Source organism: Perognathus longimembris, chromosome 8 (genome assembly GCF_023159225.1).
Source record: "Perognathus longimembris pacificus isolate PPM17 chromosome 8, ASM2315922v1, whole genome shotgun sequence".
Lineage (NCBI taxonomy): Eukaryota > Metazoa > Chordata > Mammalia > Rodentia > Heteromyidae > Perognathus > Perognathus longimembris.
In genome coordinates, this window is record NC_063168.1 from 48,625,776 (window position 1) to 48,639,745 (window position 13,970).

Genomic DNA, 13,970 nt, shown 5'->3' on the forward strand with positions numbered 1-13,970 from the left:
ACACTGGGTTATCAGAACGTTTATCAGAACTAGGGAAGGGGAACACCAAAATGGAGAGACAAAGAGTAAAAGGTGAATCAATGCAACAGTAATACTTACAAGACAATATGCTGTAAACCAACTGTACAACTCAGGGGAGGGTGGAAAGAGAATTGAGGAGGGGGGGAGAAAAATGGAGGAAGTAACAAGTTTGATAAGAAATGTACTCTCACTGCATTATGTATGAAACTGTAACCCCTCTGTACATCAGACAATTTCTAAAAAAGAAACATACTCTTTACTGACTTATGTAATTATAACTCCTCTACATGTCACCTTTATAATAAAATAATTGGAAAAAAATAATTGGGATTGTAAAGTTCATTAATATCCTCAACAGGTATTTACCCATATCCATTTTTACAAATGCATCATGAATATAACTTGCATGGCTTCATGTTACCCTTGGAGATTTTCTTCTTATCAAAAGGCATTTGCATGATGTTAAGTTTGAGGTGGTTCTAAGAAAACACCTATCATGAATTGAGTTCATTCAAGTTTTTCTCTAGGATTTTTTCAAATTAGAATTGGGAAAAGCAAGTTTCTCCTGCTTTTGAAGAAATTAGCAGTAAAGTGAAATTAGAAGTAGGGAATGTCATTCTGTAGAGAACATGAAACAGATGGATATTGGTATGAGGAGTCTTGGCACATACCTCATAGTTCTGATTATCCCAAAGGCTCATCCTTACTATGATTTCATTTTTCAACTCTCCCTTTGGTTATATGAAATTCTAGAATCTTTGTTAAAAAAAAAAGGTCTTTCTTTCTCACTTTTATCTAAGTGAGTTCACATCAAATGTTTGGGGAATTACAGCAATAAGAGGAGGCTGTTTAAAATAGTTACTAGACAGTAGTATAAGGCCTTGGGGAAAGGGAGAAAATGCCTCTCTTGCATGATGAGCTAGTGATCCCATTAACCATCTGTTGGAGGCGCAGAGACTGAGAACCACACATGGAGGGCCTGGTTAGCTTAGATATCATCCAGGACACCTGGAGCATTATATTCCACAGTCAGATCAGTGGCAACTTTAAAGATATTTAAATAAACCAACAGGGCTTGACATAAGTGTCAGTAACATCCCATCCTGGGGTGAGGAGAGAATCAGAATTCTCAAGCTCTTCTAAGGTTACTCACTTTCTACACACTTTCTGGCATAAGGCAACCCTTACCAGAGTTTGATAGTATTTTACAAAAATTCAAGCTAGTAATTCAAAGCTATTGATTCTATTACACAACATTCAGTTCTTAGGGCATTTATTAAGAGCCACATAGTGAGAGGGAATTACCTTTCCCTAAACACTGTGACTACTGACAAAGGGATGTCTGTCAGAAAACAACATAGCATAGTAATTCCATTGAAAAGTTCTTTCTCTCCCTCCCTTCTCCTCTCTCTCCCCCGCCCCATCCTCCTGCCCTCTCTACCACCATTTATTAGAGTATGTTAGCAAAGCACTGGAAGGAAAGGTACTCCATATTCAAGTACCGTGACGAATATTTGTCTTACTTTGGAATTATTTGCTAATAGATGTTTCCTTTGCTAATAGTTATTTCTTGCTTACTATTATTATTGAATTACAAGGTAATTACAAAGCATATAATGATGATTTTTGGATTGGTGATGGTTGTAAAGGTGGCTCCAGAATCACTATGACTATGCTTAATGTCAGCAAGATGAAATTCAACAATAAAATCAGTTTAAAGCAAGAGTAGATCTCCCACTTCACTCAAGCCTCCTGATCATGACTACTATTGATGGACTGACATTCCCAGTTAAATTCTCAAGAATCTGTCCCTTGGTTCCACTGAGAGATGGACTGTTGGGGTCAGCTGCACCTTTAAGGGGCCACAGCTGACCTCGGCCTGTCCCTCCCCTTCCTGTCTTTAACAGGAAGAGAAGGCCCTGTCCCTGGGGCTAGCACGGGTGCTATGGCAGAGGGATACCCCAGGGGCCCATCCATAGCGGGCTGGACCTCTGCCAACAGAGGAAGTCTCCTGACATCATTTGAGGGACAGCTCCTTGGGACCAATCAGGGGCCCCTCTCTTGTGCCCGCCTTTGGGGTATATCTGGGAGGCTCCTCATTTGAATAAACAGAAGCCCTAGAGGTTTTTCTCCAGGGGCCCACGCATCTGTGTTGCTCTTGGCGGTTTTGGGGCACCCTGCGACCACATGCCACTGAGGCTACCTGTGGCCATCGCTCCCGCGTGAGCGATAATGGACCACCCAGGAAGGGGCGGACAAGCCCCTTCCCCCCCCAAGCGAGGGGAAGTCGAGAGAGAGAGAGAGAGAGCCCACAATGGACAAATAGTACTTTACATTAAATATCCATGTATGAACTTGAACTTACCTTAATTTGAAGTTTCAGGGACAAAATTGCTGTTAGTCAAATCTCTTCCCTCTTCTAGGGAAAAGAGAGTGGGGGTGATGGGGAAGGAAGCATCCCCAACCCTTCTTCCTGCTCCTCAACCCCCCTCCCCCACACATTGCTGGAGTCCCTTCCCACAGAATCAGCCCAGGGCCCACCAGCCTTGAGGAGGGTGGATTCCATGGAATCTGAGAGGAAGATGTATGAAACATATTCTGAGCATCCCGGGAACGTGTAGATCCTTTTACTACAGAAATATGGTTAAGCATTGTGGTTAGTGCTTTAGGATTAATGTAGATCCTTTTCCTAGAGAAATATGGTTAAACATTGTGGTTAGTGCTTTAGGATTACACTGCAGTTCAATTATGGGTTATGCACTGTTCTAGGAACCTGATTACTATGTATTTTTTTCCTATGACAAAACAATCCCCAAACATCTCATTTATAAACACATTTTTGGAATAGTTTCCTTGTAAATTGTGATTAACAACTCTTGGAAACTGAGAGTTCATTTCTAAGTGATGACAGTTATTTTACTTTACATATACACTTCAGATTTTTTTTTTTTTTTTTTGCCAGTCCTGGGGCTTGAACTCGGGGTCTGGGCACTGTACCTGAGCTTCTTTTGCTCAAGGCTAGCACTCTACCACAGTGCCACTTTCAGCTTTTCTGTTTGTGTGGCACTGAGGAACTGAACCCATGCATGCTAAGCAAGCACTTTACCACTAAGCCAAATTCCCAGCCGCAGAATTTTTTAAATAAAGATTCTAAACATAATTCATTAAACTGATCTGAGTGAAGGAGTTTATTATAAAATCATGGGAAAACATGATTTTCTAACTATCTGCTTATATAGTATATGTGCATCATATGCATACATATGTGTTAAAATTACAACCTGCCCCAACAAGTTCTTTGTATATGGGTAAAACAAAGAAACACTGAAGACAACGCATGAATGCAAAGGAAGACTGATAACTACCATTTTCATTAGAGTACACCTCAGCTTCTGACAATGAAAACATTAGGTATTTCTTCAAGATTATTCAAAAGATAATGCTCAAAGTTGGGTTTTGTAAATCATTTATTATGATTGAAAGGAAAGAAAATGATAGGAGACAAATATTACAATTAAACATGAAACATTCTCTTGTAACCAATCATAATAACATACTTTGAATTTTTTAATGGGTATATAAGCAGTTTCCCAGAAAAGAAAAATTTTCACATCATCAGTTACAGAAAATTGATTTCTTTCCATCAAAATATTTTATTTCAGTTCTATCAAAACGAAATGCCATGTCTAACATACTACCACTTTAGCTATGTCTTCACAACTTAGTTTTTAAGATAGAGGGTTTGAGAGGGTAGGAGGGCTTACTAGATGGTGAACAAACTATTGCCTGAGAATAAAACTTTTACACATAGTTAACAGCCTTGTAAAACCTCTGGCTCACCAGCTAATGACTATGAAATCTTTTCTGGGAGCTCTGAAATGCTACTTAATCCCAGCCCAAAGACTCCTCTGACAGTTCTTCCACACTGGTTATCAGTTTATTCTCAAAAATGTATTTGTTTACTCAGTGATTGGTTGTGGCTCAAAAAGTATAGGGGAAATAATCAAGGGAAATTTATTTCTATGTGTTTTAAGAAATCTTTTTGTCATTGCCAATAAAATACACTATTACTTGGGCAATGTATTTCTTGGCTCTGTTCCTGAAGCCTGGCTTTTAAAAGGCTTAGTGTAAGAACAATACCCTGCCACAGTAAGAAAACAGCAAAGAAAATATGAAGGTTCTGACAAAAAATTAAATCAGCAGCTAGTATTTTTATCAAACTGGTTAAAAAATAGGACACACAAAGTGACACATACATATCCAAAAATAAATACTAATATTCTACACATAAATAAAATTAAGAATATTCATGATTACTATTAAACATTTCTGTAATTTTTATGACGTATCACAGTTTCATTTTATCATGAATACTAATTACACTGCTGTGATAAACACTGGAATGTACTGACCACTTACATAACCTGGTGAAGTAATATATTTCAATTTAATATCAATTAAAATTTTACTTCCTTTGAGGGAAGTGTTTTGTTTTCTTTTTTCTTCCTTGCTTTTTTTTTTTTAGCGCTACTTAGACTTGATCTTAGTACTCACACTTCTAAGGCTTGCTTGCTCAGCTGCTTTTTGCCAGTTTTTTTGGAGCTAGTGTCATGGGATTTTTCTGGTGGGCTGACTTTGATCCTCTGAATCTCAGCTTCCTAAATTGCTATGATGACAGGTGTGAGAATCACCATTACCTGACAGAAATTTTTCTCAAAAATAATTTTTTTTTTGCTGGATCTGGATATCAGTGGTAGAGTGCCAGCCTAGTATGTACAAGGCCTTGCATTTGCTAACCAGAATTGGGGGAAAAAATTACATGCCTGTAATCCTGTACTCAGGAGGCAAAGACAGGAGGATAGGTTTTTTTGTTTGTTTGTTTGTTGGCCAGTCCTGGGGCTTGGACTCAGGGCCTGAGTACTGTCCCTGGCTTCTTTTTGCTCATGGCTAGCACTCTATCACTTGAGCCACAGCGCCACTTCTGGCTTTTTCTATATATGTGGTGCTGGGGAATTGAACCCAGGGCTTCATGTATATGAGTCAAGCACTCTATCCCTAGGCCACATTCCCAGCCCCAGGAGGATAGGGTTGAGGCCAGCCTGGGGTGCACAGTGAGTTCCAGAGGAGTCTAGGATACAAAGTAAAACTCTGTCTCAAACAAACAAACAACCCAAAAAATGAGAAGGGATTTATTTTCACACTTTAATTAGGAAGGACTATATGAAAGGCAAAGCTTTATGAACTGTCTTTGTTCTCAAAGATTATTTAACAAAGCAAGGTCAAGCTGACCTAGCACCAAATATAATGAAATGTGGGGCAATATTCCAGTGAACTTGTGCTATGCTGACAGCCAAGGAATGCCAGGAATCACTGTCTCACTTGAAACTTTATACTCCAGTGGTCAGCAAAGGTGACAAGGTATACTTTGTAAATCCACAGAGAAGGGCCTGGTTACCTAACTCCTGATTTTCACATAATGATTCAGAGAGCCAGGAACTCTATTGCTCTTGCTCTGAAAATGTATCCTTATAACAATACCCCACTCCTTTCCAAACACTATCTCATTAATTAAAAGCACATTCAATCATAGAACTTTCATATTTGGCAGTGAGCTTTTCCAAATAATCAACTGGCACCAAATAAGAGGTTGGAATCTTCCTTTCTAAACACTGCCAGAATGTTCAAATGTTTAAAAAAAAAAAAAAAAAAAAGGAATGATGTCTTTCTTGGCCAGGAAGAAAAAGGGAGGTAAAAGAATTCTAACCTATTTAATCTAAGAAAATGAGCTTGTTGGCAAATACTGTACGTATGTTTTATTGTTATTCCAATATTTAAGAGTTGGCTAAGAGTGTAACCTCCTATTGCTAAAGTCTGGAATGCTGCAGTGTGGGAGTCACAATGGCAGGATGTAAACAAACTTGGTTGCAGCCTCTGCACTGAGGACAAGCAGTGAACAGTCAGATTCTTGAGCCTTCAGAGTAAGGTGGGGCCTTTGGTGGGTCTGCTGCCTGACAGAAGGAGCTGGCTCCCTACTGTCAGCGCCTGGGGTCCCGTTGTCCTAGTGGAGAGCAGTGCTGGTGCGGAGAGGTGGTGAATCGCGGCCTTTTGCTGATAAGCATTGTTGATGTAACTGGCGATCAAAAGAGTGATTTCAAGAATCTAAAACAAGAAAACCAGAGAAGGTCTTACCAATTTTGAAAGAGTGAAGGCTTGACCTTGAGCCATCTTTATCTTCAAATCCAACAACGAAGTCCTTACTTGTTCAGTACCATCAAGGCATCAGTACGTTTTTCTATTACCTCAACTGGCAGCAAAAGTAAATCTCAGAAACCAACCAAAATTAGCCAGGGGCTAGAGGAGCACACAGTTAATCCAAGCTACTTAGGAGGCTCAGATCTGAGGAGGGCAGTTTGAAGCCCAACCTGGCACTAAAGTCTTTGAGACCCTTACCTCCAATAATCTCCAAATAGTTGGTGCTAGAGCACCAGACTTGACAAAATAGCTAAGGGACAGCACCCAGGCCCAGAGTTCAACAACAACAAAATTGTCTTATAAGTTAACAACTTTAAGATAAAGTTTTAGGAAAATCTCATCCTTTTTATTAAAATCAGAATTACATGTTAGAAAGTAGCCTTTGTACTATTTTTACTTGGAAACATTAAAACTACATAGTTTGTTTAAAACAGCAAAGGAACAAGTATGTTTTAATTATAAAACTCCACTTTTGTGTGTTAGGAAAATGCCATTTAAGCACATCTGTAGTAACTGTTTTACAAATCAATTTACAGAAGATTCCAAAAAAAAAAAAATCAATGCTCAATGCCACCTTTAAATGCTAATAACTAAAATGGAAACAACTGGCTTCAATCATCTGTTTTTATTTTAGCATCTATGTCTTCTGCTCCTTGCCCAATAAGGCTGTTGTCTTTTGGGGCAAGTACAAAAATTAGGATCTTCCTTAATGTCATCTCTTTCTACTGCAAGTCTAAGTGGAAGGAAAATCAACTTCTCAGAAATTCTCTGGTGTTTTGGGTGGAATATAGCAAAATCAATGTTTTGAGCAGGGAGCCAACCTTTTTTCTTTCTTCTGCAGGCTTATCTACATAATAAATTTCACATTCCTTCATGTCTGCCCAAGCAATTTTCCTCTTTTTTTTTCCCAAACCATCTCAATATGAGGAAAAATTTATAAGCTTCTCTTTCTCTCTCTCTCTCACTGTCTTTTGAATACTGCTCCACAAAAGCTTTCTAGTTGACTTTCTCTTGTTTATCACCACGTCCTTGGTGATCACTGTCAATTCCTTCTCTTCATGTGTGAGCTGAGAGCAGCTATCAAAACAGAATTCATACTCTTCATGTGTTGTCTAATCAAACACACCTTCTAAGCTATCATTTTTTCTTTCTCCCTTAGAGCTTTTCTCTTTTTTCTCTTGCTTCCTCATTTGCAAAAGCCATCTATAGTCCATGTCTACAGTCTTTCCTGCTAATCTTGACTGACTGCCATCCTTCACAACTATTACAGAAACATCCATTTTATACTGAGAAAGAGCCACTCCAGGGCCTACACTGCACTGGATATTTCCAAAGGTCACATCTGGGTTACTTCACAGAACATTCTTTTGAGCAACTCCACAGGGTTTTAAATGAAGAGCTGATGCAAGTTCACAGCCTGCACGGACTGAACTGGTTTTCATTTTTATTGACTCAGGAGAACCAGAGCCCTTCATGTCATCCATAAAGATTCTCTATTTCCAAACTTTCATGTGAACATGGAGGGATTTTGCAGATGGAATTTTTCTTTTATTTGTAGTGGTGTTTTATGGTCGGGATAGGATTAACTCACAGACTGAATGATGATTATAATAAACAGAGCCCTTCTGGGGAATCTTTGGGTAGCAAGTAGCTCCAACCCAAGGGCCTATGGCTTGAGGAAGAGCCCTTTGAAATGGACTTAATTTGTTTTTACAAGTCTCACTTGCTTGGCTTTTCTGTTGATGCTGAGTAGCTGAATATTGATCAGCAGATTAGAGGTTTCTCTTCTATGTGGTCCTCGCTCATGGAAAACAATCTTCTGGAAAAGGAAACACATTTTCACTATCAAAAGAGACTTGGGAACAGTATTTCATGTTTATTTTCTTCTTCATTCTTCTTCCTTTTGGTTGTTCTGCTTCCCAATTATTTCCAGGGCACCAAATATTTATCAGTAATAGCTTCGTTAATGGGCTTAATATTATCCCAGTCATCTATGGATCCACTTAGGTTTTTTACGTATGTGTTTATCAGAAGAAGACTAAAAGATCTTGTTCAATTCAGACCCAAGACCATGATGAGTAAAGGAGGTACTATCTTCAGATTCTGATTGAATTTTCTCTGATCTAGAAATAGAAATGTTGCTAAAGGGGGATGTTTTCAGAGCGATTCCTCCCTCCCCAATGTATCTAAAAGAGAAAGAGACAAATTTGTATTCAAACCCAAATTACTTTTCACATTATGGTTGCTACAAATACAAGAGATAATACCTGAGTAATCAAAGTTTGAGGAGGAGTCTTTGAGATAGAATCTGAAAATCTTGAACAGACGTCATTATTCTTCATACATTCCAGATAGTGGTAAAAGTAATCACCAAGAGAGCTCACAGGGCCTTGAAGTTCAGATTGTTCTTGAACACTAAACGAGTGCTTTAGCAACAAGTAGCTAAGTTAAGAGATGATTTATGAGGATAATTTCTTATTCCATCTATTTTAGCCAGTGAAGAATGATTCTGATCACAAGTGTTAGCTACTAGAATTTCATTTTCCTTTGAGTCATGTTGTGAATGAGCTGAAGCTTTAAGAAACTTTTCTTAAATCATTTCTACCAGTGTTATGATTTAGTATGTGTTTGTTGTATGTATCCAATATGGAGATTCTCTTTCCTTTGTAAATAATAACAGAAAATGAAAAAAGGTTGTTATTGGTGAATCTGGAATAAGATTTTCTTCACTGTCAAGCTCAGTTGCTTAATCTGTTGATCATTCTCAGTTTTCTGCTGCAGGTGATAAGAAAGTTTTTAATTTTCTTCCTGAAGTGTGTTCTTTCTGTCTATAAGTTCTGTAATAAGTTAAAGATTCTGCTGTGGGTATTTTCAAAAACTTGCTACCTTTTCTGCATATGCTTTTTAGTTTCTATACAGTGATAACACAATCCTACTCTCAACTGATCTTCCCAAAACTTTTTTTGTTGTTCTTGTGGGGCTTGATCTCTGGGCCTGGGCACTGACCCTGAGCTCTTCAGCTCAAGGCTAGCCCTCTATCACTTGAGTCACAGTGCCACATCCAGTTTTCTGGTGGTTAATTGGAGATAGAGTCTCATGAACTTTCCTGCCCGGGTTGGCTTTGAACTGTGGTCCTCACATCTCAGTCGGGTCTTCCCAAACTTTTAATAGTTTCATGAAGGGCTTTCTGTTGCTTTCAGCTGTGCATCTAAAATTCATTCCTGTTTCAGTTTGGTTACTTTTACTACTAATCCTTCTTTATCAGAATGCTCCTTTTGTTATGTCCAAAGTTCCTTAAATTCACTAGATAGATCTGCAGAACTAGGGCTTCCACAATTGCTTCCAGAGACGTTCACGTTGCTTAATGTTTTCTGGCCTTTCCTATTCTATAGGCGTGACGTTGTCTTAGGATAGCTGAAACACAGCTTTGACACTTCCATGAGATTCTCACAGACTCTAGGAGGGAAGTGATGCCCTTTGGGATATGAGGAGATGGACAGCTCACTGTTCTCTTTTGGCCAGGTCTCTTGTCAGGTAGCTGGTCCCTCAGAGTGGAAAGACTCAGCCTCTTAGTTGGGGGTGCTAGAAGGCAGCCAGCCCAGCCCCACTCAGGTGCACTGCACCTGCCCTGCCTAAACCTCTGCTCTTTACATTAATGAGTCCACATAAGCAAATAACCCCAAGTAAGAAGGATGATGTATTTAAAAAGTACCCAACATCAGGGTCTTGCTACATAATAGGCTAGCCCATTTCTTTTTTACTTTCTCCTCTCCTCTCTTTCCTTTTCCTTTCTCTCCTTTCCTTCTTGTCTCCCCTCCCTCCCACCATTCTTTCCTCCTTCCCTCCTTTCCCTCTTTCTTTGTTGTAGTTTTGTTTTGAGATAGGGTCTATACAACCCAGACTGGCTTTGAATTTGTAGTTTCTCCTGCCTCAGTCTCCCAAGTACCGAGAAATGACTACATTTTTAATCTTTCATATAGCAGGCACTTGGCTAAGTACTTTATAAACTTCCTTCATGTAATTGTTAAGCAAAAGGAAGTAGGTGGTATTATATCATTTTTGATGGCAGTCCTGGAGTCTGACCTCAGGGCCCAGAGCTTGCTTGGTTCACTTGCTCAGTTGGTCCTCTACTACTTGAGCCATACCCTGCTTTTTGCTGGTTCTTTTGGAAATGGAGTCCCATGAACTTTCCTGCTTGGCTGGCCTCCAACATAGATATCCAGATCTTAGCCTCTTGAATCGTTAGGATTACTGACACAAGCCACCACACTTGGTACATACCATTCTTTTAGACAAAGAAACTAAGACTTAGATAAAGTAAGCCAGGATTTTGACCTCTAGTTGTTTAATATTAAGTAACGTCTTAATGAAATCCTGCTCTGTGTAACTATGTGTAACTAATGTAAGCCAGCAAATTGTTTAAAGTGACATCTGTTTTCCTGTCTGGAACAGTCTTTCTTTGCCCAATCAATGTCTTAGTATAAAAAAATTGCATAAAGAACTTGGCAAAAGGGTTCCACTTACCTTGGGTTTTGCCATGGCAAACAGTAATTTCTCCGTTGGTTTGTCTTTTGAGTTCGTATTAATGACTATCATAAAATCATCTTGATAACCTCCAAAAGTCATCAGACTTTTGTATAAATAGCTGACTATTAATCTCTTCAAAGAAAGGAAAAATAAGTTATATACTGTTTACATTTAAAGAAAAATGAGAAATGATAAAGATAATTTCATTAATCCCCAACACCACAAGAAAACAAGAATCTCTTTCAAAATGCTGATATTAATTATGGCAAAATGTAAAAAATTATTTTCTAACATCAAATATATTGTCATCTAAAACTGATAATAATGGTACTAATGTTCTATAAGCATCATCTATGTCTACCTTTATGATTAAAATATTTTGGAAAACAAATAGAAAAAAATGCTAACATGTTTTCATATGTTCTTTCATCTATCAGTCTATGTTGGGTGGAACTACATGAAACTGATTTTTATGGTCAAAATAGCCAAAAAATATATTGGAAAGCTTGAAAGGTTTACCCTTATAGATGGACTTTGAGATATGTGTGTGTGTATGTATGCATAAATATGTGTATATATATGTATATAGACCACAGAGAAATTGTATTATGTAGACTGCTTTAACACTGGGCTTTTTAAAAGCTAACAATTTATCATCAACATCTTATGGTAACAACTGTAATTGGGCAACATCATTTTCAATGACTGTAGGCAATCCTTTATTTATTTATTTATTTATTTTGCCAGTCCTTGGGCTTGAACTCAGGTGCTGAGCACTGTCCCTGGCTTCCTTTTGCTCAAGGCTAGCACTCTACCACTTGAGCCACAGCACCACTTCTGGCCTTTTCTATATATGTGGTGCTGGGGAATTGAACCCAGGGCTTCATATATACGAGGTGAGCACTTTACCACTAGGCCATATTCCCAGCCCCGACAATCCTTTATTTAATCAATCTCCTAGTTGAATCATTTTTGTATGTTAACTATCTTAATTACTATTTTTGGACAAACTTCATAATGCATATACCATTTTTTTTTTATAAAACAGGAAAGAATTGCTGGCTTACAAAGAGGGGACAAATGGCTAGAATTGCTCAATAAGATAATTAATTTTTGCAGCCGGGTTTATATGGGGAAGACATATATTTTTAGGAATATAAACTTGAAATGTTAGTTGTTCCTAATGATTTATGGTTTTTGCATTAAAATATTTTTAAATTAAAAAAAAGTGAGGACAATTTGTTTTGTTTTGTTTTTTGCCAGTCCTGGGCATTGGACTCAGGGCCTGAGCACTGTCCCTGGCTTCTTTTTGCTCAAGGCTAGCAACTCTACCACTTGAGCCACAGAGCCACTTCTGGCCATTTTCTGTATATGCAGTGCTGAGGAATTGAACCCAGAGCTTCATGTATTTGAGGCCAGCACTCTTGCCACTAGGCCATATTCCCAGCCCCAAAAAGTGAGGACAATTTGAAGGATTTTCCCCCAATTCTCCTCTAAAGAGCTTATACCCATTTTTATTCTCAGCATGATAGTCATGCCAGCACTGTATATTAACTTTTTCTTAAATCTCTGCACATTAATTAGTGAAAAGTAGATGTTTACTGTTTGAAGTTGCATCAATATTTTAAAATTATTGAATATTTGAATACTGAATCTCATAAATTGCTTTAGAACATTTATCTATTAGTGTGTTCATAACTTTTTTTTTTTTTTTTTGCCAGTTCTGGGGCTTGGACTCAGGGCCTGAGCACTGTCCCTGGCTTCTTTTTGTTCAAGGCTAGCATTCTACCACTTGAGCCACAGTGCCACTTTTGGCTTTTTCTATTTATGTGGTGCTGAGGAATCGAACTCAGGGCTTCATGTGTTTGAGGCGAGCACTTTACCATATTCCTATCCCTGTTCATAACTTTTTATTTTCTTTTTCAGGGGAAGTAGCTGGGGACCCAACCTAAGACATCGCACATGTTCTACAATGAGCGACAGACACTCTCAGCCTCATGATTTTCTTAATGTTCTGTAAGACATATGTTCAGCCAGGTGCTAGTGGCTCATGTCTGTTAATCCTAGTTACTCAGGAGGCTGAGACCAGAGGATCAAAGTTTGAAGCCAGCCCAGACGGGAAAGTCTGTGAGAGCCTATCTCTAAGTAACTACCAAAAAAGCCAGAAGTAAAGCTGTGGCTCAAGTGGTAAAAGCACTAGCTTTGAGCACAAAAGCTAAGGACAACACCAAGCCTGGAGTTTAAGCCCTAGGATGGGCATGAATGCACATGCGCGCGCACGCGCGCACACACACACACACACACACACACACACACACTGTGAAAAGTATATATTCTTTGTCATATATGCAACAAATATTTTTGCCACTAAGTTTCTAAAACTATGTAAACTATATAATTCAAATATGCACAGCCTGAAAACAAGGCTGAGAAGACCATTCCAGCTCTGAATGCCTAAGAGTTACAACTCCAAGAGTCTACTTCCTGTCTCCAAGATCCACGCTGGGATCTAAGGAGCTTCTTTACTTAACTGAGGAATTTGATACTAGTGCACAATAATTTGTTGACTCTTAAGACACTGCTTTTATTATGTCTTCTAGTGGTCTATCCAAAAACTAAACTGTATTCTGAGAACAAAAGGATTTAAATATTCACAAGGGGAAACTTACTATGATACTAATGGAACAGATTGGTTTTCCAAAAATTTTTAGTGATCTTTTACTATTGCCACAAGTAAGGAGTTCTTAGTACATTTTTGAAAGTAAGAATTCTAGGAAGTGGAGGTATGCCTCCAGTGGTAGAACACCAGCCTTGGGAGAAGAAGCTGAGGGACAGCACCCAGACCCTGAGTTCAAGCTTTGATATCAGCACACAACAACAACAAAAGAATTCCACTCACCAGATTTTTTTTTTAAGTAAAAATTTTACCAAATACCTGACACATGAAATGATGCTAATTCTAGGTAAATAATGAACATAAAAAGAATAGTTTTTAAATTGATTTCAATTTTAATAATGTGAAAAGCTCTAAGTTTTTTTATGTGAACTGATAAGTTATATTGTGGGAAGTTACAAAAATTGTGCTACAGAAACCAAGGTGTGACAATGAAACAGCTTAAAACTTTGGTAATTAAAATGTGTACTTTTATGATATAGTAAGTTTTAATTTT

General features: G+C 38.3%; 1 protein-coding gene and 1 pseudogene across 7 annotated transcripts in view; both read right to left on the reverse strand.

Annotated features, from left to right (window-relative positions):
* Window positions 1–5,086: 5,086 nt before the first annotated feature.
* The window catches only part of Plekhh2 (pleckstrin homology, MyTH4 and FERM domain containing H2), a 103,273-nt gene continuing 94,389 nt past the window's right edge, over window positions 5,087–13,970 (reverse strand). For 6 of the 7 annotated variants that reach the window (XM_048353032.1, XM_048353029.1, XM_048353031.1 and 3 more), the window contains 2 exons: window positions 10,798–10,932; window positions 5,087–6,180 (listed from right to left, as the gene is read on the reverse strand). In XM_048353032.1, coding sequence (XP_048208989.1) covers window positions 5,995–6,180; window positions 10,798–10,932 — 321 coding nt within the window. In that variant the 3' untranslated portion in view covers window positions 5,087–5,994. Of the gene's footprint in view, window positions 6,181–6,281; window positions 6,326–10,797; window positions 10,933–13,970 lie in introns of those variants that run through there. The other variant, XM_048353030.1, reaches the window with a different exon arrangement.
* LOC125356778 lies at window positions 6,746–10,290 on the reverse strand (annotated as a pseudogene).